Source organism: Crotalus tigris, unplaced genomic scaffold, assembly GCF_016545835.1.
Source record: "Crotalus tigris isolate CLP2741 ecotype Arizona unplaced genomic scaffold, ASM1654583v1 scf7180000017596.1218436, whole genome shotgun sequence".
Lineage (NCBI taxonomy): Eukaryota > Metazoa > Chordata > Lepidosauria > Squamata > Viperidae > Crotalus > Crotalus tigris.
In genome coordinates this window covers 220188-247484 of record NW_024096501.1, presented here as the reverse complement: position 1 = coordinate 247484, position 27297 = coordinate 220188, and the positions used below count along the sequence as shown (strand labels likewise).

Genomic DNA, 27297 nt, shown 5'->3' with positions numbered 1-27297 from the left:
TTCTCCACTTTTATGGAATTCTATTATGGAACAGAATGGAATACAAAAATAATATCAATATATTGGCCCAAATTTTCAACTTAATGAAAAAAAGATCTTATATAATTTAGTGAAACTTCCACAATATTATGAAGAAATTAAGAAAAAAAAATCAATTGGTCATAATCTTTGATATCAAAATATTGCCTTCATTCATCAATGCTTCAGTTTAAAACCACAGCTTGGTAATAACTGCAACAAATTCATACACCAAAAGTTCAAGATATAACAATACTTAAGAGAAATTTCAACTGCTACAAATATTATATGATTTGAGGATTTTTTTCACTGAATTAAACTCCAATTTTATTTTATTTTTTACAAACACTTCTGTTAAGTATACTATTAATGTCACAGATCATAAACAAAAGGCCAGGGCGACAATCCGTACTAATTATAGGTAAACCTCACATTTGGTTTCCATGAGATGGAAAGTCAACACAGGGGTAAAGAAAGGTGATGGTGATAAACAGCTGATAGGCAACTGAGGCGGTGATAGCAAATGGCGCAGCTTCAAAATGGACAGATGAGGCAGGAAAGGCTGACAGACTTACTCTGAAGCTGTGGCTGAGGTTGCTGGAAGGGAAGGGACTGTCCAAACACAAATGGGCTGTGGATTAGGGAAGAGGGAGGATTTGCAGCTTGATCAAAGATGGAAGGAGCTGGGAGATTAGGCCGTGACTGAATGGAATTCAATAGGGCGCTCAGTTGGTCACCTGCAGTGGGCAAAACAGTTAGAACTACAACCTGTTACCTGCAAAATGGGCATAAAATGTTCATTTGAGACCAAAGAGGCCTACCGTGATCTGCCATCTTGTCATTAAGAACTAGCTTTTAACAAGGCATAGCACAGGGGTAAGCAACACCTTGGCTCTTTTATGACTCGTGGACTTCAACTCCCAGAATTCATGAGCCAGCATAGCTCAGCTTGGAAACCTCTCCCTTTCCCCTCAGCATGGCTGGCTCAGTAATTCTGGGAGTTGAAGTCCACGAGTCATAAAAGAGCCAAGGTTGCCTACCCCTGGCATAGCGCAACAGGATGATGTACTGATTAATAAATATTTGGTGGAATTATGAGCAATTTGACCCCATACTCTTTGCAAAACCAAAACATACAGAGATTACCAGAAGCGTGTTTCATAAAACATTTTCTCAATATTCTTCCTTTTATAATTGAGGACAAGATTATAGCCTGGCCTTGAAATAAGCCCAAATCCTATGAGTTTCTGAACAAAGACTTTAGAATCAAAAACAAATAAATAGCCAATGGGGAGGAAGAAAAACAAATAAATATAAATTCATTAGAATACATAAATGGTGGTTCCTATTCTGAAGGATTCCCCCAAGCTACCCAATTCCACCCTGCTCCATTTTATTAGGCTGCTGCCTTCCCTCATGAAGGCTCCTAAACTGTCCCTGGAGAATATCTGGAGGAGGGTGGTATGAACCTCCTATGCTACCGCCATATGTTATTACAGTGTTATGGTATGGCAATCGTGGTTTAATACTGACATTTCAGGCAGATCCCTAGGATATGCAAATGACAGAGAAAGCCACCCTTTTGTGCAGCTGAGGACCCTGAACAGCTGTGATCAGTTCCAAATGTATCATCAGCAGTATATATATATATTCTAATGACTTACATTTCTCCTCAGAAAATAAGATTTCCACAGACTATTGATCATTCTGAAGGCAGAGCACCTTAAAAATCTGCCCCATTTGATTTCAAATAGGAAATATTTTGAACTTCCCTAAATGGACTCATTAAGAGTTCTCTACGTTTGCTAATATTAACTAACACTTTTTTATATATATAAACAGTCCCTTTTTGGTAACAATTCCGTGGATATGTATGTCTTTGGAGATTCTCAATTATCCAGATCATGGTTGCCCCAAAATGGTTTTTTTCCCAAAAGGCAACTGGACTTTCTTGGTGTTTCCTTTGAAAACATTTCACTTCTCATCCAAGAAGCTTCTTTAGTTCTGAAGAGCTGAAGTGCAAGAGACTTCTGAAGAACTGAAGAAGCTTCTTGGATGAGAAGCAAAACATTTTCAAAGAAAACACCAAGAAAGTTGAATTGTCTTTTTTTGGGAAAAAAAATACCCTTGGGAACAATTCCATAGATAAAATCCACAATCAGAATTAAATGTCAAGCAGGAAGATATCTGTTCACTTACAGTAAGTCCTCTGAATTTTTATGTACCTATTTGTGACTTCATCCTTATACTAACTAATTTTATTACTGGAAGAAAATGTAATTACTTTAATGCCGATTGGCATATTTTGCATATTTCTGCTAATATTCCTTTTTTGTTTCTTAATTTTCAATCCAATGTAAATTGAGTTTAAAAAGGGTTTCTGGAGGACAGATATACAAATTGTCTTCATCTTGGTAAATGTTCATTCTTATTCAAGTCTTACTTCATCATGCGGAGATTCCCGATATGCCCCATTCACCTTCTCTAGAAATACTTAAATGTACACTAAAGCAGTGTTTCTCAACCTTGACAATTTTAAGGCATGTGGACTTCAACTCCCAGAATTCCACAGCCAGCAATGCTGGCTGTGGAATTCTGGGAGTTGAAGTCCACATGCCTTAAAATTGTCAAGGTTGAGAAACACTGCATTAAAGGAAATATTATGTCAACCCAATGGATAAAGAGACTTCTAATAACATTGCAATTCATCAAAATCACCTTTCCATTTATAGATGGACGATAACCAAGCAATAATCTTGCAGATTCCATAAACCCCTTCCAGGGATCTCCCATCAACACCTAAGAAAAGATTGCCTAATGAAAAATTATCTCCCTTTTAGAAGATCAGTTATAAGAAGGTACTGAAATCACTGCCCCGCAGCCTATTTGTGAAATGACACCTCCTCCTGTAGGTTGAAGAAATGCTATCTGAATTATTGGGTGGATTAACTCAGCTATTTTCAAGAGAGGAATGCTGAAAGACACTAGGAGTATCTTATTGGCTAGAAAAAAATGAGAACCCTTCATAAAACCAATTAGCATTCTGAAATCTCACTTGAATGGCTAAATTTGGAGACCAAGTTACTACTATCACTTGGTGTGATCTAGGAAGAAGGAATTGAATCCAGGATAAGAATGATTAATGATTACTCCTCTGAAAACTACCCCTCCTTCGTTGCAATTCTGGATATTGTCAAGATGGAATTTTAGCCAAAGGCACTGATGATATTGCCTAGTTTGGTAATGAAATGTCTGCAAGAAAACAACCAAGCTCAGAGAGCATCAAGAGGAAAGGACTATTCAATGCTGCTGTCTTTAGGAATCTACTCATGTGAAGGGAGATGTCCTTGCCCTAACTGAAAAATTCCAACTGATAAGGAAATCAAGTATGCTAGTTTTGCCTCAAAACAGAAGTGGCTAATTTGGGAAGACATCAGCCACCGGTCTGCCTAACTTATCCAAAACCTCTCCCCATCCTGGGGAGGTATTGGAGAAGAACACATGAATAAAATTAAGAAAGCTGGTTGGGTATCTAAAAAGGCTCTGCAAAATCTATCTTCTTTTCCAAAAGACAGGAAACACCTTCTTGATTGTGAGGCCTGTACATCTGTATATCTCTGATCATCTAAAGCAGCAGTTGGGACTGGTAGCAGTGGTGGTGGGGGAGGAGAGGGGATGGTTTTGCATGCGTGCCCGCTTGTGCAAAAGGAGCTTTGCATGCTTGCACGCTAATTGCCATGGGGTTGCGATGGGTCGGACACGACTTCGCAATTAACAACAACACTATTTGCACGGACCGGTTCTCAATAGGCCTCAGCCTGGTTGAGGACCGGGGATTGGGGACCCCTGCAAATCACTGGTTCTTAATCTTTAGCTTCACAGCCTTAGGGAGTATTATATATAATAATATATAACAGAGCAGTGGTTTTCAAACTTGGCAACTTTAAGACTTATGGACTTCAACTCCCAGAATTCCTCAGCCAGCCAAGTTTGAAGACCCATGTAATAGAGTATTATATATAACAATATATAATAGAGTAACATATACCTATCACTTCGGTAGATTGAAATGTTCTTAGAAGCTGAGACCTTTCAAAGTTCAAGGAATGGATATTCTAGGTCCCATCTTTTTGCTGGACTAAAGGAGATGATAAGAAGAGGGCTGAATGCTTACACCGTGAGGAATCAGAAACAGATTTCAACTGGATCTGCAAAATTACAGTTTGCCTATAAGGAAAGCCCAGGGAGGGGTATAAACTGATTTTTCAATAAGGGGTCCTCAGTGCAATGTGCCAATTCTTCCTCCAAGAGTTTATTGGGCAGCTATAATGATCGGATGAGGCTCATACCCTTCAAACGGCATGAAGCTGCATCTACTTTTCAGTATATTTAGGTGCAATAAGGCCAAGAATACACATTTTTTCGGTGTCGTACAGATGCTCAAAACAAAAATTAGGTAAGAAAAAGAAATGAGTCAAGAAGACACATAACATTAATGGACACCCAGTGCAAAAATATCCTGGAGAAGTCCAGCAAAAAAAATAAAAATAAAACCAGATATTATGGATTAATGTAATGGCAAGAAACATCTGCTTAAATATTTCCAGGAAAGTGGACCATGAATTTTTGATGTTTCTCTATTATACAGAAAATAGGAAAACATTTTAAAAATAAGCTTTTTTTAATATTTTGGTCTAAGTTCACGATGTCCAGCTATTCCTCCAAGGCAGTAACACCGGATTTAAACAATAAAAAAAAAAAACCTAGCTAGCATAGCATGCACCAGAAGATAAATTTCTAGCTATAGAAAAATTACATTTATGCTCCAGCAAACATTCTACTCATTTCACCTTTACTCATTTTAAATTCTGTGCTCTCAAGCTATACACTACAATCATGGGCACTGGATATGCTACTCTGATTTTATAAATCTAGCTACTAAAAGTGGCCTAAGGCAGAGGTCCCCAACCTTTTGGCCACCAGGGACCAGTTACACGGAGAGAGGTTCTTCCGTGGACCAGAGGGGGTGTGGTTTTGTGTGATGCCTGTATCCCGCGGATGGGGCTTTGCTTGTTTGTGCGGTCCGGTTGCTGGCATGCCATGGCCCGGGGTTGGGGACCCCTTTGGCCTAAAGTACGTCAATACCATCAGTCACTAAGAATTAACCTTCTCTTCTGGAGCAGTGTTTCTCAACCTTGACAATTTTAAGGCATGTGGACTTCAACTCCCAGAATTCCACAGCCAGCAATGTTCTGGAGCTAACTGGAGGAAGCTTTTTTTAACTTAATTTTCATTACAAAACAGCGAAACACCTGGGTCATGCCTTAAAATGCCCCCTTTTGCTAGACTCTTCCTGAACTGGCAGAAGAGATACCACACAGGCCTTGGAGCTCTGGAATTTTGGTACTCAAAGTCAGCAGCTCAGGGAAGAGCCATCCACAAGTGCAGAGAGGGAGGTTTGCCTCTTCCATGCAAAAGTATTTTCCCCAGAGATCATAATCCATCAGTCGTGGATTGGGAATGCTTGCCGTTCATCTCATAGGACAGATGGACCATGCAAACTTTTAATTAATAAACAAACAAACAAACAAACAAATAAATTCACACCTAGCAAATGTCTCGAGAGGGAAAATGTTCAAATGTTCAGATTTTTCAGAAACAATTTAGGCTGCGAAGTAGAAGAAGAATCTGTCGAATGAACTGAATTTTAAATGTATGGTCTTTATTTATGGTTGCGATGTTTTATATGGCATTTTTGCTGAATGACTGTTAGGTCGCCTAGCATCGCTTCAGTGAGATGGGCAGCATAGAAGTTAAATAAATAAATGAGTAAATAAATAAGCAAATAAAAAAATAAAATGCTCAGTGTTTTAGATGATTTTTCTGTTAAGACTCCTCCAAGAAAGAAGAAAGTCTGCTTTGATTTAGCCATTGGAGTCAAGACTGTCTATCTATCTATCTATCTATCTATCTGTCTGTCTGTCTGTCTGTCTGTCTATCTATCTATCTATCTATCTATCTATCTATCTATCTATCTATCTATCTATCTATCTATCATCTATCTAATCTTTCATCTCTCTCTCTCTCTCTCTCTATTTACCTATCTAATCTGTTTCTATCATCTATCTAATATCTGTCTGTCTGTCTGTCTGTCTATCTCTCTATCTATCTATCTATCTATCTATCTATCTATCATATGTCTGTCTGTCTGTGTCTGTCTGTCCGTCCATCCGTCCGTCCGTCCGTCCGTCCATCCATCCATCCATCTAATATCTGTCTGTCTGTCTGTCTACCTACCTACCTATCTATCCTTAGACTAGATACCTTCCAGTTAAGCTCAGTTCCTAGTAACTGATGGACACATTCAGGTAATTTTCAGCACAATGTTCCAGAAGTGGCTTATTTCTAGTTCTAACCTACAGCCCTGACTTCTCCTGTTAATCTTCCATCCGAATACTAACCAGTTCCAGTGCTGCTCAACTTTTAGGATCAACCATGGCCAGCTAGAGATGTGACCTAGCTAGAGTCACTGCCATCCTCCTCCTCCTCACACACTTTAAAAAAAAAACACCCAGAGTATATTAGTGCAGCCACAAGCACACAAGAAAGACGTTTGCTAGTCAAAGTAGGCACAAAGGAATATATCTTGGGGCAGGGTTTACCTTTGTGGTTACCAAGTCCATAATCAAATCCTTGCTCGTTACTGCAGCTTGTCCCTCTGTGGAAAGTTTGCAGCGAGAAGGGGCTCGGTGGAGGAGTCTGGCCGTTCTGATCAACAAGCACTTGCTCTGTTTAAACAAACAAACAAACAAAAATTAAGCCGAAAAAAAGAAGAAAAACAAAACCCGAAGCCTGATTTAGATCGAACTTATCCTACGTCAGCAGGGAATGCTAGCATCAAAGGAAACATGTAATAATACTTTATGCAATGCAATAATACTTTATTTTTTGGCCAAGTGCGATTAGATACACAAGGGATTTGTCTCCGGTACAGAAGCTTTCAGTGTACATGCAAAGCAATAGAGTAATAATAATCATAATGATGATACCAATAAGAGGGAGTGAGATTTCTGCCCTGCTAGGATACCAAAAGCCACATTGGTGCTCCAAGGGTCTGCAGGACACCCGAGGAAGGAACATCTCCTAGGCACGATATAGGAAATGACATCAGCAGTCTCTTCTCCCCAAGACGGCAGTTGATTCTGGGATTTCTGGCTTATCCTTTTGACACATCCCTGACCAAAGGCAGACTGCACCAGGGGCAAAGCACCCCCATCACAGCAACTGTGCAGCAGAGGATGCTCTATGTTTCCTTTCCCCTCCTTCCCTTCCCTTCTCCTTCCTTCCCTTCCCCCTCCTTCCCTTCCCTTCTCTTTCCCTCCTTCCCTTCCCTTTCCCTCCTTCCCTTCCCTTCCCCCTCCCTCCCTTCCCTTTCACCTCCTTCCCTTCCCCCTCCTTCCTTCCCTTCCCTTCCCCCTCCCTCCCTTTCACCTCCTTCCCTTCTCCTTCCTTCCCTTCCCCCTCCTTCCCTTCCCTTCTCCCTTCTTCCTTCCTTTCCCTTCCCCCTCCCTCCCTTCCCTTTCACCTTCTTCCCTTCCTCCTCCTTCCCTTCCCTTCTCCCTCCCCTTCCCTTTCACCTCCTTCCTTTCCTCCTCCTTCCTTCCCTTTCCCCTCCTTCCCTTCCCTTTCCCCTCCTTCCCTTCCCTTCCCCCTCCTTCTCTTCCCTTCTCCTTCCTTCCCCCTCCTTCCCTTCCATTTTCCCCTTCCCCCCTTTCTCCTCCTTCCCTTCCCTTCCCTTCCCTTCTCTTGAAACTGAGCTGTTGTTCAGGCTAAATTCAAGTCCTCTTTTGCTGGCTGTTTCCCCACACCGTAGTGCTGGGGCACCGCTCCTATTGAAGGTGTGGGAATATATTCTGAAATCGTTTCAGTACCTCAGGTAGTCCTCTACTTACGACCGCCACTGAGCCCAAAATTTCTGTTGCTAAGCGAGACAGTTTTTCAGTTGAGCTTTACCCCATTTTACGGCCTTTCCTGCCCCAGCTGTTAAGTGAATGGCTGCAGCTGTGAAACGAGTAGCCTGGTTGCGAAGTGAATCTGGCCTCCCCGTTGGCTTTGCCAGGCAGGTCGCAAACGGTGATCACGTGACCTCGGGACACAGCAATGGTCATAAATAGGAGCCAGCTGCCAAGTGTCGGAATGTGGATCACGTGACCCTGGAGCAGGGGTAGGCAACCTTGGCTCTTTTATGACTCGTGGACTTCAACTCCCAGAATTCTTGAGCCAGCCATGCTGAGGAGAAAGGGAGAGGTTTCCATGCTGAGCCATGCTGGCTCAGGAATTCTGGGACTTGAAGTCCACGAGTCATAAAAGAGCCAAGGTTGCCTACCTCTGGCCTAGGCCTAGACTGCTTTATGACTCGTGGACTTCAACTCCCACAATTCCTGAGCCAGCATGGGGGAAACTTTGGCCCCTTCATGACTCGTGGACTTCAACTCCCTGAATTCCTGAGCCAGCCATGCTGAGGAGAAAGGGAGAGGTTTCCACGCTGAGCCATGCTGGCTCAGGAATTCTGGGAATTGAAGTCCACCAGTCATAAAAGAGCCAAGGTTGCCTACCCCTGCCCTGGGGGGATGCTGCCAACGGTCGCAAGCGTGAAAAACGGCCTTAAGTCAACTTTTTTCCATTGCTGTCGTAATTTGAGCCTTTGAGCCTTTGAATGGCTGTTAAGTCGAGGACTGGCCTGTAACGCTACACATATGCACGTGTGTATGCCACCCACCAACATACACCCCCTCACCCCACCGCACCCCATAGGGCTTTCTTATTATAAAATAGCTCATGGTCCTCTGGGGATTGTGTGCCTTAGCTCTACAGCCCCCGAAAGAGACAGCTTCACAAAAAAATGGGGGCACTTGCCATCTTCATGACGCAGATACTGGTTCCCGCCTCTGTCTCTAGCCAAAGACCAGGCCTCCCCTTCGTCACTTTCACAAAACTCAACCATGCTGTTCTTGTCCATCCGCACCCAGGTCCCTTCAGAATTGGTCACCTGATGTGCACAGACATAGGAAGAAGGTCAGGTTTAATTGGCTTTTCGCTCCTGATCGTGAGAGGCAGCAGCACAACGATTCCTCATATGAAAACAAAAATGAAGTCTTATTGTCTGGTCAGAGAAAAGCAGCACCCACATATCATCTCAGTTATTTTTTTTTTTTTCACAGAATAAAGAAGAATAAAAGAAAATGGCATGCGTTTTATAGAAAGCTTGAGATTAGGGCTTTGAACAGATGACGCTGAAGTCAGCTCAGAAGACGAAAAAGAAGAACCGGCTAATCTGGGAAAGCGCTGTGGCAGTGCTGATTTCATTTCATTTCATTTGTGAAAGCTTGAAACAGAGAAAAGCCTGAAAAAAGGGATTCCGCATTCACCAAGCACTATTATCTCCGGGATGCTCTTTGGGGAAAAATAAAAAAAAAGAAGAAAATAGCATGACACACTAGATCCTCAAGCCCAAGTTGCAAGAGAAGACGACCAAAGCATGCAAAAGTTGCATCAATTCCAAGAAGTCAGATAGATCATTTTTGTGGCACCCCAACAATAATTCATTAGCAAAGTCTGCAAGAGAACTACCTGCTGTTTTTCTTTTAAATGAATTAACTCTAAAAAGAAATGTCTGAGAAAAACAGCAGCTGAATTAATGGGGTGGGGGATGGGGGGTGGGGATGACAAAACTCTACAAAGTTAACCCTTGGCAACCCAGGGAGGAAAAGCAACGAGGCTGGGAAAGAGAGCAGTTTTTGCTTAAGGACATCTGATTTGCAAGCCAGTATCTATGAAGGTAAGAAGGGAAATTCCAGGACTCCTACCTCGCCCACTGCCTTGACTCTGTTTCCCAGAACTAACATTCCAATGGGGATACCTCTAAGGTTGGGACAGCTTCGGACGTTGTGACCTGACGGGCCAGTCTTCACTACCTTATACAGTCCAGGCCCACCACGAAGGAATGGCGCATCTGGCTCCTGCATGATTGCTTCCTGAGGACAGGGTGAGTTGGGGTCTTTGAAAAAGTCCTCTGCATTAGATCTAGACTCCTGAAAATTTTGGAACACAACAAAAAAACAAACAAAAAAAAAACAAACAAAAAAACCAGAACAACCTGTTAATAATGCCCGTGTAGTTTTCAGCTCTACTCTCTTATAAGCTGCCAGAACTAAGGCATACGCTAAAAGTGGATCACACGTGTTAATTTCCTGATAAAACGGGACACGATCTGGACGTTCTTCCTGAATTATCTCTGTACATAAAAAAAAAAAAATGTGAACCTCCGCGATGAATAAAGCAAACACTCCTCCTTCATTTTCGAAAGAAAAACCACTAAGTGGAAGACTGAAAATACAACTCTGTGAGCTGGCAAAAAGCATTCGCCTAGGAACGCAGAATCTGGAAGGGAGAGGGGAGCTGGGTGTGGTGCAGGCAATGGATTGAGATAAGCAAGGAACTTATCTGGGAATCTGGCATCAAACAAGGACCTGCTACAGAATTCCAATAGGCGCTAACTTGGTTTCTAAAAGAAGAAATGTAACGCTATTCTTTGCTTTGGATCTTTGAAGGCCCATCCAGAAATCCAACCCAATGTTCTGGGGGGTATCTGAATTCCTTCAGGACATAGGTGCAAGAACCTAACCAATCTAAGTTAAGCATAAGCATGCACCACATGGTTGGTTCTGTCCTCGGGAGGTGTCCAACAGAAGAGGGTTCCTAAGGACAAAGAATCCGACATCCCCCAGATGGATGCCTTTTTCTTTCCCTCAACTACAGTGGAAGACAGAAGTTCAGAAAGTTTCAGAAGGCTCACCTGAGGGGGAAAGGGTTTAGAAGTCCATGGATACAAGTCCAAATCCCTGTCTCCTTGGCTAGTATTAAAGATACTCTATGTAAAGTTTAAGACAGACAAGTATCAATAGAGAATTCAACAATGTTCACAACAGTAGAAGAAAGCAAGAGACAAATACAATTGTTCTGATTTGGTATGTATTTTTTTCCCCCCTCTCTATTTCTGCGTCCTCATAACCATGCTCTTTTGTTTGTTTGTTTGCTTGTTTGTTTGTTCGTTTCAAAAAAAAATTGGAACTTTTGTTAGCTGAGTACTTTCTCAATGTACCCACGGGAGGAGGAATATCTCTGGTACAATGAACCGTTTGGGCTGCCCACTCTAAAGGCTGATGTAGTGTGTCATGCCATTCACCAAACAGGAAAAGCCCTTTAGACAGCTGCATGGTTTTGGTGCAAGAGGATTTCTCCCTTGTTGAAGGAGAGGACCAGACTTATCACAAATCAGATGAAAGTGGTATGAAAGTCAGTCTGCCACTTTGTGATGATTTTATTGCACGAGGCCTGGGAAACCAGGGATAAAAACGGGATGTGGACATTTCAGCCACCTATTTGTAATGAAAAATGTTTGTTTTAAAACGAAGCGACTGATATATATATATATATATATATATATATATATATATATATATATATATATATATATATATATATATATATATATATATATATATATATATATATCCCATCCAAGGTTTTTTTCTGCACTTATTGCATAACGATGAGGATGCATATGCTCATTGATTTGAATGACACTGTCTGTATTTTAAAGTGAACAAAACTAATTTTTTACACCGTTTGCCACGTTGTAGGAAAACACAGAGCTGCAGACATGTTCTCCAATGACACCAAAATGAAAAGGCAAATGGGTTCAGGTCACAGAGGTTGCAAAGGCCTCTTGTTCTCATGTACAAAATCAGGTGGTGGACGATGCCATATTTGCTCTCAGAGGGGACAGTGAAATGGAGAGAGGCTACCATTTGTGCATATCAAAAATCAACTCATTAGAAAAGAAATTGTCCACATTGAAAAAAATCAGATTAATTACTTAAACTGAATGAGAGGTTGCACTGCAGATTTAAACAAATATTCATCGATGGATTTTGCAAAGAAAAACATGAAAATGGTGTTAAGTGGGCATGAAGCATGTCAACTGGACAACTGAATATTCAAAATGAATGCATTTGTTTGCTCTATATTAGCATGACAACTTTTCTAAATGTGGGCATCTACAGTGCAACGGCTCCCAGGAATAGTTAGCCCTTTTAAATATTTGCCTGCCATTTTCCATTTTCATGGGGGGGGGGGGAATAACTAAAACCAAACAGAATCAAAGTACGGACCAAGCTCTAGAATTTTATAACTTTTCAGTCGCACCTTGTCTTAGCATATCAGAAAGGAGATTTTAATCATATTAGTCTTCAAAATAGCCAAGCTGCAGGATCACACTTTTCTAAGTTACCCTAGCATTTATTAGCGCACCAAACTTAAAAAAAATCAACCAAACCAAAAATAAAAATCGAACAAGCCTATGCGTACTTTAATTATATATAAAAATGAGTATTTAATATTTTTTACAAAACTCGGCTGCAGAATGCATATATTTTCTGGATTCAATTGCCAGTTTCAAAGTCAACCTTTGTACCAAGTTTACTGAGCTAGAGAGGAAGAGAACCCTTTGTGCTTGATTCACTTCCGGGCCCTTTAACACCTTCCTCTCTCAAAAGCCTTGGAAATCTTGCATTTCCCACAACTGGAGGCAAAGTTCCTATTTTAAGAGGTCCACGAAAATGATAAAAACAAATGGAAAAAAAAAGGTGGTGGTGAGGGGAACCAGAAAACCCAAATCTGAATCTCAAAATGAGTCTGATTAAGCAACATGCATTTCTGGAGCCTTGTTCCCATCTATCTTATCATTTGCCCCCACTTTCTCCCAAAAAAAGGAGTGTTGCTTCTCTCTATTCAATATCGGGGAGGACAGTCCCAAATAACTAACTCTTTTTAATTTCTTGTTGGTGTGCTTGCGGCATTAAAATTCGCGCTCAGTCCCTCCAACTTAGCTCCAGCAAATAGCCTCTCTTCCATACTTCTTTGGATGCTGCAGGCAAGCTCTACCTTGACCAGCTACAGCACAGAAACCTCTCACTAGCATTATATTAATTGCAAGCCCTTCAGCTCTAGAGGCAGCCAGCCAGCTTGAGCACATTTAAAAGACCACACTCTTAAATTCTGGGAAAAAAGGAATTGGGAGATATCCCCTATGTTTCTTACATCTGTTTATTAATTACAATATCTCATTACATTAAAGAAAACTTAAGTCCAGCAGTCAACTAAGAAAGCAATTAAATATTTTCAATACTGTCCCAACTCTCTTGGAACTCATTGCCCCACCTAGCTAAGCAGAATTTGTGGTATGGGTTGATCAAATGTATGATACCGATCACACTGTAGCCCTGACTGGCACAAAGCAAAATTTCTCTCTAGCCCAGTGGTTCTCAACCTGTGGGTCGGGACCCCATTTGGGGTCGAACGACCATTTCACGTGGGTCGCCAAACAACGCAGTCCGCCATTTTGTCCCCCTTTTCCTTAGCTGTGCTACTCCCTTTTTATTCTATTGGCTTTTGAAAGCCAATCGAATAGACTCTCTTGAATAGAGTCTAATTCTATTGGCTTTCAAAAGCCAGTAGGAATTGTCCAGGCTGTCTCTGCCCTGCTGAGCCCGCCAAAGTCCCATTCTGCAAACGATGCTGCACCAGTTGAGTAGTCCTCGACTTACGACCGGTTGAGTAGTCCTCGATTTACGACTGGTTGAGTAGTCCTTGACTTACAACCGGTTGGGGGTCACGGCATTAAAAAGGTTGAGAACCACTGCTCTAGCCTCTGCATCCTTGGGACCGATGCAGAATTAATTGCAGTAGCTCTTTATTTTTTTCCTATACTCAACTGTCTTAATTGCATTTATAAGAAATGGATGGAAGGTGCCAATTGCTAGGGGGGAAAAACCCAAACCCTAAGCCTTATGGTTTCTTCAGGGTTGCCATTTACTTACATCAACGGGGACCAAGAGACTCTTGCCAAGGTGTTGATTAAAAGAAAGACACCAGGCTTCACTGTAACCATTCAGATTTGGAACGTATTTCCGTATCGTCTCCTCGTTCAGTCGTAACCACACTCCATCATCATTGTGGATCTGTGAAGAAGAACCCAAGATAAATGACTTGGGCAAAAAAAATGTGCATAAAAATTTAAGTTTAAAAATTGGTCTGAAGAAACAAGTATATATTACATTTTAATAATGACTGTTTTCTATATATTTATTGTTTTGACTGACTCAGGGAAACCAGAGTCCCTTTTTTTTTTGAAATGGGCAGCCATAAATATTTAGTAAACAAATAAAATAATAACACCTAAAAGTTCATGTGGGCTAATTCAAACAAATTTTTAAAACATTCAAGAAAGGGGTTAAGTTTCTGGAGGCAATAAAAATGTTTGAAATCTAAATGATTACACAGCAATTGTGATATTAAACCTTGTTTTGAAAGAGCAGTTACTTTCCCATTTCAATCAATCAATCAAATCTTTATTCTGTCACAGACCAGCATGTTTCCTATTTCTGAAAACAGTAATGCATCACCACCAAATGCCTGAATTACTACAATAAGCAGTTAAAATCAATATTCACCATGTAAGGTTGACTGGAAACTTAAAGATTAAAAGAGATACTAGAAACCAGATCTAGCCCAGTATTAGAATAAATGATTTTAAAAGTAGCATGCATTTTACAGGGAAAAATTGGCTGTATAAAATTAGCCATTAATCTCTTTCGAATTTCTCAAAGCTGTAGCTGACACAAAGCAGAAATGAATAACACGTTTAAATGATTAACAAAAACTTTGGAACATCACACTCAATTAAACAAAAATCTCTACCATAGTTTGTCCAAAAGAAAAAAATCAAGTAGCACCTTGCATGAATTTAAAGCAATGTGGCTGGTTAATAATGCAGCTTGAGTTATTTATGCTCATTTTTTGGGCTACCATGGCCAAGCATCTCCAAGACGTTGCTGTATTTTGTAGGAATTCAGATCATTTTCACTTGAACAGCAGATCTGTGGCAAGATCGACAACAGTCTTGGATGGCTTTAAGAGCCATCCATCCAGATCTGAGTACTAGCCATAGGAGATTTGAGATGATGGCCACGGGTGCCAAGGACAACCAGGCTTCATTACAGTAATCTTCAAAGTTCTTAGAGGTTACCTCATCAATAAAAATAATTGATCCATTGACTTTAACTAAGCCAATCTGTTCACTCTGAAGAGATGGGTGGCTACGGATTCGCAAGCCAGCACTGTCCTTGGTCACGAATTTGCGAACCTGCAACAAACACAAGGAGAATAAAAGGCCCTGAAACCTAAACAAACACAGCTCTTGACGCCAGCAATGTAACACAGAACCAATTCAGGGAGTAAAATCTGCACAGTTCGACAACAGGCCTCTTAACAGCTGCTCAATATGTCCACTAAGAACGTCAAATCAATTTCCCTCTTTTTTGGGAAGCCACAGAGAAAAGAGACTTAATTAAAAGTACCTGTTGTAAATATGCAAGCGAAATTAACTAAGTATAAAAGGCTTATGCTACATAAACACTGGTGCTAAAGTATATAGTAAGTACCCTTCTTTCTTATTTTAAATCTGAACTGGGTGAATTTTGAACATCACTGATAGTTGGATCCTTGGTTTTTGTATGTGATAATTGCGGCAAGATTATTTTACACACAAAGAGGGAAAGATTCGACTTTATCCACAAACAGAGGATTGGCTGATGAAGATGATGGCCAGAGAGAGAAGAGAGAGGGGAAGGGGGAGGGCAAGGAAAGGGGAGGGGGGAGGGAAGGGAAGGGAAGAAGAGAGAGGAGAGAGGAAAAGAGAGAAAAGAGAGGGGAGGAGGAGGGAAGACAGAAGAGAAGAGAAGAGAAGAGAAGAGAAGAGAAGAGAAGAGAAGAGAAGAGAGAAGAGGAGTGGAGAGAACTCTAATGGCGGCTCCTGCCCTGGGTCAGGGGTTAGATCTCTCTTCAAAATGGAATGTGTTGAAGACTTCTAACATGCACAGTAGAGTTGTGATCCCTGCTAAAAATTACTTTAGAAGATTCCAGCATGGAGGATATTGTTCAATATGTGTGGACCACAAAGATAACAGAGAAATAACGAACAAGACATCCAAAGACCAATTTGAATGGGCTCTTTTATGGAGGAGCCTAGCCAGCGCAGGTATGCATTTCCCAAATAACCTATAAATGTGTATTTATTCTGATGAAGAACTAGGAAAATGTATTTGTCTGAAGAGAGTGGAAAGATCAGAGATGGCAGGTACCCCATACGATATTACGGGAAAATGGCAGCACCTTATTAAAACTCAGGACCAAGTTACAAAGGCTATTTCAACATTTGTACAAACTCTTCAGAAGTAAAGCTGCTCCTTCCTGTCTCCCAGAGGAACTAGACAATGATGACGTGACCTAGTTTGATTAATGAAACATCTGCAAGAAAACAACTCAGCTCAGGGAGCACCGAGGACCCTTCAGATCAGATAAAGAGAAACACCAAATGCCTGGGCATCATTCCACAGGTCTGGAATATACTTCATTTTCTTCTGTCTTTCTTGAGAGTAGCTTTTCTTCAACTCGCAGACACAGGACGTAAGTGCCCTAAAAGTCAACCAAGGATCCACGTAGCTGATACTGCATGGTTTGAGGGGTTGTGGCTCTTTGGGCAGGGCTCTTGAGGACGAAGAGCCTTCAAAACCCACAGGATGGGACTAAGGTCCTTCTGCTTGGCATTCTGACCACTAAACAGGCATCCTTTAAAGCAGTGGTTCTCAACCTGTGGGTCGGGACCCCATTTGGGGTCGAACGACCATTTCACGGGGTTGCCAAACAATGCAGTCCGCCATTTTTTTCCCCTTTTCCTTAGCTGTGTTACTCCCTTTTATTCTATTGGCTTTTGAAAGCCAATAGAATAGACTCTCTTGAATAGAGTCTAATTCTATTGGCTTTCAAAAGCCAATAGGAATTGTTCAGGCTGTCTCTACCTGCTGAGCCCCATTCTGCAAACGGTGCTGCACCAGTTGAGTAGTCCTCGACTTACGACCGGTTGAGTAGTCCTCGACTTATGACCGGTTGGAGGTCACAACATTAAAAAGGTTGAGAACCACTGCTTTAAAGATGGAATTGGCTGCTAGGAATACTAGGACCTAATTATGGCAAAGAGAATGATTCTTTAATACTACATGTTTTAACAGCTGCAAGAATAGTATTTGCCCAATTTTGGAAAAATGAAAATTTACCATCTGACCAGACTATAATTATCAAAAATTTTAGAATGTGCAGAAATGGATAGATTAACCTTAGAGATGAAAGAGAAAGAAGATTCAATTTATTTTAAAACTTGGGGAAATTTTTATCAATGGTTAGAAATACGATAGAATGAGAAAAGAGCTTGAAATTAAATAGAATAGGTTTTTTACTAAGCTTTCTCTTCTATGTTAATAACAGCGTTATTACTAGTGATTTTAGATACTAGTGGCGATAGTTAGAATCAGTTGATTATGTTTATTTACTTAAAGGAACTGTATTTACTTATTAATTTCTAATTTTATGATTATAGTCAACTTGCTCATTATAATTGTTTAGTATTATATAATCTATGCTTACTCAATATGTATATCTGGACGGTAATTTGCTTGTTAAAGCATGGGATTATTGTCACTGTACCTCCCATGACCCATTACTGTACCTCCCCTTACTCTATTCTGAATTCCTTATTCCCACCCCTTCCCATACCCGTACTCAACCTATCCTTTCCCTACCTGTATAAAATCTAATAAACTGTTTATATATAAATATATATAAAAGATGGAATTGGGTTAGACTGTTGTCAAACTGTTGTCCTTCACTTTAGCTGACTGTGTTCAGCAGGTCAGCGGTTCAAATCTCACCGGCTCAAGGTTGACTCAGCCTTCCATCCTTCCGGGGTAGGTAAAATGAGGACCCAGATTGTTGGGGGCAATGTATATATATATATACATTGCTTACTGGTGTACACCGCTTAGAGAGTGCTTGCACTTAAAGCGGTACATAAGTCTCATAAATAAATAAATAAATAAATAATACCTTGTTTGGCAAAGGTTCAGCTTTCGGTTTTATCAACTGAGTTCCTGGTGGGATCATCCCCTTTGGAGGATCTTTGACTTTAACTTCTAGACCAGCATCTGCAAGTGAAGGAAATCACGGTGATGTAGGAAGGGTAGAAAAGCAAACTGTAGGGAATACCTTTACCTTTCCATGCTGGGCCAGACACAATTACACTGAAACGTCTCTAGCTGGCTCAAATAAAAATGACTGTTTGTATAAATACAGAAAAAAAAAGATGAAAATGATTTGAATGTGAGAGGAATGGAACTCCTGGCTCTAGACCAGTGGTTCTCAACCAGTGGGTCGGGACCCCATTTGGGGTCGAACGATCATTTCACGGGGGTCGCCAAACAACGCAGTCTGCCATTTTTTCCCCCTTTTCCTTAGCTGTGCTCCTCTCTTTTATTCTATTGGCTTTTGAAAGCCAATAGAATAGACTCTCTTGAATAGAGTCTAATTCTATTGGCTTTCAAAAGCCAATAGGAATTGTCCAGGCTGTCTCTGCCCTGCTGAGCCCGCCAAAAGTCCCATTCTGCAAACGGTGCTGCACCAGTTGAGTAATCCCCGACTTACGACCGGTTGGGGGTCGCGGCATTAAAAAGGTTGAGAACCACTGCTCTAGACTCACTCCATTTTCTTAGGAAATCAACATTTGAAAACATGTGTCTTCTTGATACTGCACTACCCATCACAGGATCTGCTGCAAACGAGTACGGGAAATGGTGAACTTTACGACTTTACAAGGTGCCTCAGTTTCTTTCAGGAATCATACTGTGCAGTAGAATACAATGTGGAAGAATAAATATCTTTATGCTCCTGATCCAGAATTTCAAAGGCTAACTACTAACCACAAATTCTCAAAACTAGTTAAGGGAAATAGGCAAAGGTGCATCACCAGCTCTTCTCCAGCTTAGTTGTCATTGGAAACAAGCAACTTTGGTATTAGCATTTTGGCCATGAACTTACAGAAGTCTGAGCTGCTCTCTGAACATACAGAGACAGACAAGCTAGGTGGGGCTGGAGAAATTTACTCTAATAAAAGAAGGGATTTGGTCAATATGTCTTCTTCATAATCAGGGCAACTCCAGTGGTACCTTGGTACTCAACTGCTATAAAACTCATCAAATTTGGTTCTCAATGCATTTTGACATGAACATTTTGTCCCAGTATTCATCATTTGTTTGGCACTCAATGCACAAGCTAGAACATGTTGGTGCTGGCTGCTTTGTGACTCACTACATTATTTCTTGTGGGAAAAAATTATTTGGTACCCTCAATCCAGCAGAATAGAGCTGGAAGGGACCTTGGAGGTCTTCTAGTTCAACCCTCTGCTCAAGCAGGAGATATTATACCCTTTCAGATAGGTGGCTGTCCAGTCTTTTCTTAAAAACCTCCACAACTTCTGAAGGCAAGCTGTTCCACTGGTTACTTGTCCTCACTGTTAGGAAGTTTCTCCTTAATTTCAGGTTATTCTCTCCTTGATTAGTTTCCATTCAATGTTTCTTGGCCTGCCTTCTGGTGCTTTGGGAAATAAGTTGACCCACTTTTCTTTGTGGCAGCCCCTGAAATAGTGGAATACTGCTACCTTGTCACCCCTAGTCCTTCTTTTCACTAGACTGACCATACCCAATTCCTAGGCCGCACTCTGCCTAGCAACAGGTGGCGCGGCGACCAATCCGAAAAATAGAGACGGCCACACTCGACCAATCGGAACCCCAAGCTGAAACGGCTTCCCACCCTCCACTAATGAGGAAGCGGGCTCCTCCAAGAAGGCAGAGCCGCCCGGCGACCAGGCGGACCAATCAGATAAATCGGCCGACGTCCGAGGCGGAGCCTGGACGATTTCAGATCGAAAGGCCAACTCGAAGGCCCTTTTTGTCTCTTCTTTGCACTTTCTCCCCCATCTTCTTTGTTACTCCTTGCACCTCCAGGAACCAATTAGCGGTGAGTACCAAGGTACTGCTGGAGTTGTTATGCCTGCTTCTCAGCAATTCTGTTTGCTCTTCCATTTGAGACAGAGAGAACAGAAACTCGGCTTAAGCTTTCTCCAAAGCCTGGCCCTCTCTCACGCTTATGAAAACAGAGTTTCTCATAGATTGTAAGGTGGGTTTGCTTAGAGAGGATGAGAATTTGTTAAAACAAATAAAAGATCAAAGACGAACCCATATCAAAAGAATTTATGGGGTGTTAGTGGAACTGGATTCAGAAGCAGAACTAGTTAAAGACTGTATGGTTAAATGGGCACAAAACTTTGATGAACCGGTTCCATTAGATACTTGGGAGATTATTTGGGTGAGGAATGTTAAATTTACACAAGCCCAAAACCTACGGGAAAACCTTTATAAAATGTTTTACAGATGGCACCTTGATCCACAAAAAATGTCTCGTATGTATTCAAACTTGCAGCCTAAATGTTGGAGATGTGGTTGCTTGGATGCTACTTATTATCATATTTGGTGGTTATGCAAAAATATAAAAGCTTTTTGGATTAAGATATGGTGGAATATTCAAAGAATTTTTAAAAGAAGGATAAAATTTACTCCACAATTGTTTTTGTTGGGTATTGTTTCCGACTGTGACAGTAAAGAAACTATATTAATGTTAAATCTAATTACAGCGGCTAGGTTGTTAGTAGGGCAATGCTGGAAGAAGGAATCTTTGCCTACTTTGCAAGAATGGTTTCTTAAAGTTTCCTATTTAGCGGAAATGGCAAAGATTTCGGCTTTTTTGAAAGATCAATCGCAAGAGAAGTACCTTTTGGTATGGAAAAGATGGATAAATTTTATAAATACAAGTATGATATAAAAATATTATTTAGCTTTTGAATAATTTATATTTAAAGTTTAAGATATTTTTTAGATATTTTTTTTCTTTTTCTAATTTCTTTTTTTCTTCTTCTTCTTGTTTCTTTTCTTTTTCTCTTTCTGTTTTTTAAGTATTGGTGTTAAAGTATTTTATGATTTGTTTAATTATTGTAACCAAATTTGTATATGGTTCACTTGTGTTCAAAATTTTTTCTTTTAAATTTTAATTAAGCCTGTATTCAGCTCTGGGAAGGTTGGGGGAGGGTTGGGGTGGGTTGGGAGGGTTTGGGGAAGGGAACTTTTTTTTTTTGTAAAATTTTAAAAATTTTCAATAAAAAAAAAACCAAAAAAAAAAAACCACCAGAGTTTCTCTATCCACGTTTTGGCATGCAGCTATAACCGACTAATCCTTGGATGTTATAAAGACGACAAATTTCTTATATACCTATTTCAATGCCATCAATGGTAACATGTATGGTGTACAGACCAACGGCTCCTGGCGTCCAGTTAGCACAGTACGTTCCATCATTGTTGACTCTTATTAGCATGTTTTCACTTGGTCTAGGAAAAAAAAAAAAACCAAATATGGGAATCACAACACATCACCATAATTTCACCATCACTAATTCAGGTCTGGAGCGTGCTTAAAGAATCCAGCATAACTTCATTATTTTCAGAATCAAAAATCACAGCAATCAAACACAGCTTTCCTTATCCTTAGCATTTCACCTGCAAACATTATCCAAACATTTTGTGTATCTCAACTTTGCTTCCATCTTTCTTTGTGCCTTCTCACATCTGGATATCCTCCAGGTATGTACTTTCTTCCAAACATTCTCAGCCAGAGTTTTGTTAGCTGGGGGAAATCTGGGGAATGGCATCTACACACAATGGGGAAAGCTGATGGCTGCTAATCTGTAGGAGTAGAGGTAAAGTAGTCCAACAGACGCACCCTTGCTCAACGTAAGGCACCTCATAGCCATTGAGTTATAATCACTGCAAACAATCTCACAAATTTAACAATTAATATACAGAGAAACCCAGTGACTGAGCACCTTCATATATATTTTCCATACATTTAAGGGCAGCTATGGCTTATCTCTTTTTCTTCTCTTGCTTACCTGCTTGCTTGAGTTTGTTCGTTCATCCATCCATCCATCCATCCATCCATCCATCCATCCATCCATCCATCCACCCAGCTTTCTCTAGAACTGTTGCCTGGAGATCTTTTAGGCAGAATTGCTACTAACATCCTCTGATAGGAATAATGTATAAGATGAAAACAATTCTGATAACTGGATAATGGATAAGGCTCAACTTTCTTTAGGTTTAAATATCATACAAAACTGTTACCTCTTAGGTGTTGGTGAAGCAAAACGTAACTCCTCAAAGGAATAATTTTCATATACCTAGAAAGCAAACAGCGTGTCAAACTTCTACTGCTGTGTGGGTAACTTGGAATAATAGCCAGACCTCCTCCAAACTGGTTTGACCCCACAAGGCAATCTGAACTTGCTCTCCTCCCATAGGGAGACTGCTACCTGTATTTAGCCTGTACATTTGTACTGATCTGTTTGTGAGATGGCAAGGCTTTCTCGTACCCCTTATCAACCACTGAAGAGTCTCAAGAAACTTCCTAAACTAAAGGACATGGAAAGCAGTAGAGAATAATTCAGTTCTACATTCACTTGCTCAAAAAGGACTAGTAAGACAGCAGCATAATTTTGAATCCAGGCTGGTTTTTATTTTAAATATTTTTTATTGGCTTATCAAAATATAAAATACAGAAAGAAATTAAAAAAAGTAATAGAAAACTAGAAAAAGGGGGAGGGAAGAGAGAAAAGATAATGTGAGAAAAGAAGAGAAAATAAAAAGGCACCAACCAATCCAGAGAGAGAGAGAGAGAGAGGAGAAATTAGATAGATAGATAGATAGATAGATAGATAGATAGATAGATAGATAGATAGACAGACAGATAGATAGATAGATTGTTGTTGTTAATTGCGAAGTCGTGTCCGACCCATCGCGACCCCATGGACAACATTCCTCCAGGTCTTCCTGTCCTCTACCATCTTCTGGAGTCCATTTAAGTCCACACCTACTGCTTCAGTGACTCCATCCAGCCATCTCATTCTCTGTCGTCCTCTATTGCCCTCAATCTTTCCCAGCATTAGGCTCTTCTCCAGTGAATCCTTCCTTCTCATTAGGTGGCCAAAGTACTTGAGTTTCAACTTCAGGATCTGGCCTTCTAAAGAGCAGTCGGGGTTGATCTCTTCTAGGACTGACCGGTTTGAACGCCTTGCAGTCCAAGGGACTCGCAGGAGTCTTCTCCAGCACCATAGTTCAAAGGCCTCAATTCTTTGGCGCTCAGCCTTTCTTATGGTCCAACTTTCACAGCGAGAGAGAGAGATTAGATGGATGATAGATAGATAGATAGATAGATACACATAGAGAGTGAGAAGAGAGAGATAGATGGATGATAGATATGGATGGATGGATGGATGGATAGACAGAGAGGAGAGAGAGGAGAGAGCGATTAGATGGATGATAGATAGAGATAGATAGGTAGATAGGTAGGTAGGTAGATAGTAAGTACAGCGACCAAAGTTACAATGGCACTGATAAAAGTGACTTATGACTGTTTTTCACTTACAACCATTGCAACATCTCCATGGTCACGTGATCAAAATTCAGATGCTTGGCAACAGCTTCATATTTATGACAGTGTCCCTGGATCATGTGATCCCCTTTTGGGACCTTCTGACAAGCAAAATCAATGGGGAAGCCAGATCCACTTAACAACCATGTGACTCACTAAACAACTGCAGTGGTTCATTTGACATCTGTGGCGAAAAAGGCCGTAAAATGGGGGGAAACTCACTTCACTTCTGTCTTACGTAGCAACGCAAACGTGGGGCTCAGTTGGGGTGGTAAGCCGAGGACTGCCTGTAGCCCTCTCCAATTCCCCCTCTCTCTATTTCAAATCGTTGGGGTCTAAATGGAGCCACTCACCTTCATCATGGTTATAGAAATGTAGCGTGCTTCTTTGACAATCATAGGCTCGTAGGATGCTTCCAGCTTGGGGGAAGGAAGTCCCCCGAAGGTCAGTTCCGGCCCAGAAGCAGCGGCCCCCGCGGGACTGCCGGGGGTCCGCTGTGTCTTCTTAGCCTGCTCCTGCTGCAGAGAAGTTTTCTTCTGGGAAACTGGGATGGCTTTGACTTCCACCTGGAAATGTCATGAAGAGAGATGGCGGCAGCCATAAAACGAAGCGACTGATTCTAAACCACGGGCAAGTGATTGTACAAATACGTTCTGGCCTTCAAACTACCTTTTCAAATTACTCTAAAATGTTCACAAATGTGATTGTTCTCCGCAGCAAGGCTAAAGCCTTTGTCGAGTCAGAGTTCTCACAGCTTCAACTCACTAAGATATCATGTCAGGAAGAAAAGCCAATGGCAGGAAAGTGAATGCAGAAAATCTCTCAAAAACATGGAACCCCATGCCATATGCAATCCATGGGGGGGGGGGGTTAAATCATTTTTGCACATTTAAAGAGGCATAGGCAATGGAGACTTTCCGTAAGTAAGCCACAAATCCTGAGCTGCTTAAACAATCTAGATCAGGGGTCCCCAACCCCCAGTCCGTGGACCAGTACCGAGCCATGGCATGCCAGCAACCAGTCCGCACAAACAAGCAAAGCCCCATCTGCGAGATGCAGGCAGCACACAAAATCACGCAACCTCCAGTCTGCAGAAAAACCTCTCTCCACGGAACTGGTCCCTGGTGCCCAAAAGGTTGGGGACCTCTGTTCTACATGGACAGGACATCTTTGAATGGAGAAAGGAAAGGGGAGAGACCTTGATCACGTCAATGAGAAATGGGCCATTTCTTTCTCAAGAGAAGACTTGCAGATTTGGTCTTCAGCCAGTTATGGCTGTGAAGTTTAAAGAAAACTCCAATGTGTTAAAAATGGAGGAGCCAATAAGAAGCTAAAATCTTGGTTCTCCTACCATGTTACCTTCTCTGATTTAGTCCTCTTTATTTCCTATCCCTTCTGTCATTCTGTCAATCCCCGGGCCATGGACCAGTACCGGGCCGTGGCATGCCAGCAACTGGTCTGCACAAACAAGTAAAACCCCATCCGCAGGATGCAGGCAGCACACAAAACCACGCACTCCCCCAGTCCATGGAAAAACTTCTCTCCACGGAGCCAGTCCCTGGTGCCCCAAAGGTTGGGGACCTCTGATCTAGATAACCCCTAAATGTGAATCATGCAGCTGAAATATTAATTGCTTCTAAATCCCAGCAGCGCTTCAAATTCTAAAACATGGAGGCCAGTCTGAAACCAGCAAGTGTTTTACAAAATTGTAGATGTAATCCCATTAAACCATTTCGGCGCAAGAGAGAGTTGCCAGCTGCATTCTCGACAGGACTTTAGGCTGGAAAGTCCCTTTGTTGTTCATAAGCCAACTACCTTCATGTTAGGCACGTGAACTACTTCGCCGTATTGGTCTTTCGTTTGCACGGTGACAATCGTTGGCCAGCCGCAACGGATGTCGTCTTTGTTAAGGATCAAGGATGTTTTCTGGGGATCCGCATAAGAGTCTGGTTGCAGCCACCTAAGGAGAAGACCATTTAGCACTCCTTTCAAAATTCTTGTCTCTGCGGACTCCGCAGAGGAAGATCACAGTGACACATTAAAGGGAGTCCCTGTGGATTTTACTCGGCTATATAAGGCGACTGGGCGTATAAGACGACCCCCAACTTTTGAGAAGATTTTCAGGCTTTAGAAAGTCATCTTATACGCCAGAAAATACAGTACAATATTGAATTTCTGTTTATAGATGAGCACAATAGGAGCTCCTTTGCTGCTAGAAAGCTTTGTCCTGTCAGTACTTATTTCTGTAAAAAAAATAGGGCTGGCCATTAGGGGGCAGATTGGTTTTAAATTCAGAGAACAGCTACCCGTATATTCCTGTGTATAAGACGACCCCTGACTTTTGAGAAGATTTTCAGGCTCTAGAAAGTCGTCTTATACACCGGAAAATACGGTAGTTGTTGCCAACTAAAGGGGATGGCAACAACTAGCCGAGCCAGCGTTATCGGAAGATGCTTCTATGGTACGTGGCCAGCACGGCTATACACCAAAAGAGCATGGAACGCTGTTACCTTCCCATCAAACTGGTACCTATTAATCTACTTGCATTTGCATGCTTTCGAACTGTTAGGCGGGCAGGAGCTGAGGCAAGAAACTTAACTGAGACGGGAGCTCACCCGTCACGTGGCATTCGGGTCTCGAACCAATGGAGCTGAGCCACTGTGCTACCCCCCTTTTTTTGGATAATGAGGCATGGCAAAATGGAAATTAAATCCTTTTGTCACAAAAAAAGAACACATAATTTCTAGCTCAGCAAGACACAATAACTTATTTTTTTCTTTTGCAGTAAAACTGCTGTTGTCCTTTGACGTTTAGTTAGCATTTCCACCATTTTAAACAGTTACTTCCTTCCAAGTGCTAACAGATTCAAATGACTGGTCCTGATTTCTATTTCTTAAAAGCTTCCAACGTATTTAAGTCCTAGGGCACATCCAGTCCACACAACTAAGGCAAGAAATGATTAGGAGACTGCTGGCTAAAATATATGAGGAATGGTTGCTGGAATTGGGTAAGTCTAGTTCAGGGGTAGGCAACCTTGGCTCTTTTGTGGCTCGTGGACTTCAACTCCCAGAATTCCTGAGCCAGCATGGCTCAGCTTGGAAACCTCTCCCTTTCCCCTCAGCATGGCTGGCTCAGGAATTCTGGGAGTTGAAGTCCACGAGTCATAAAAGAGCCAAGGTTGCCTACTCCTGGTCTAGTTTAATGAAAAGATGGACTAAGGGTGACATGACAGTGTTCCAATATCTAAAGGGGTTGCCACAAAGAAGAGGGGGTCAACTTATTCGCCAAAGCACCTGAAGGCAGGGCCAAAAGCAATGGATGGAAACTAATTGAGAGAAGCAACCTAGAAATCAGGAGACATTTCCTGACAGTTAGAACAATTAATCAGTGGAACAACCTGCCTCCAGAAGTTGTGGATGCTCCAACACTGGAAGTTTTTAAAAAAGAGACTGGACAACCATTTGTCTGCAATGGTATAGGACAGGAGTAGGCAACCTTGGCTCTTTTATGACTCGTGGACTTCAACTCCCAGAATTCCTGAGCCAGCCATGCTGGCTCAGGAATTCTGGGAGTTGAAGTCCACGAGTCATAAAAGAGCCAAGGTTGTCTACCCCTGGTATAGGATTTCCTGCCAGAGCAGGGGGTTGGGCTAGAAGACCTTCAAGATCCCTTCCAACTCTGTTATTCTGAGACTGGAAAAGAGACCCAGCCCTCTTGGGTTCCAGAACGTTCACC

At 41.5% G+C, this 27297-nt stretch overlaps 1 protein-coding gene across 15 annotated transcripts in view; it reads right to left on the bottom strand.

Annotated features, from left to right (window-relative positions):
• MYCBP2 (MYC binding protein 2) overlaps positions 1-27297 on the bottom strand; it is a 144123-nt gene that overhangs the window by 42329 nt on the left and 74497 nt on the right. For 5 of the 15 annotated variants that reach the window (XM_039365618.1, XM_039365641.1, XM_039365670.1 and 2 more), the window contains exons 45-56: positions 25378-25522; positions 23916-24128; positions 22257-22312; positions 21349-21464; positions 18079-18176; positions 15167-15283; positions 13959-14099; positions 10874-10948; positions 9885-10109; positions 8935-9067; positions 6681-6806; positions 594-755 (exon numbers count right to left, since the gene is read on the bottom strand). In XM_039365618.1, coding sequence (XP_039221552.1) covers positions 594-755; positions 6681-6806; positions 8935-9067; positions 9885-10109; positions 10874-10948; positions 13959-14099; positions 15167-15283; positions 18079-18176; positions 21349-21464; positions 22257-22312; positions 23916-24128; positions 25378-25522 — 1607 coding nt within the window. Of the gene's footprint in view, positions 1-593; positions 756-6680; positions 6807-8934; positions 9068-9884; positions 10110-10873; positions 10949-13958; positions 14127-15166; positions 15284-18078; positions 18177-21348; positions 21465-22256; positions 22313-23915; positions 24129-25377; positions 25523-27297 lie in introns of all 15 variants that reach the window. The other 10 variants (XM_039365591.1, XM_039365612.1, XM_039365633.1 and 7 more) reach the window with 5 other exon arrangements.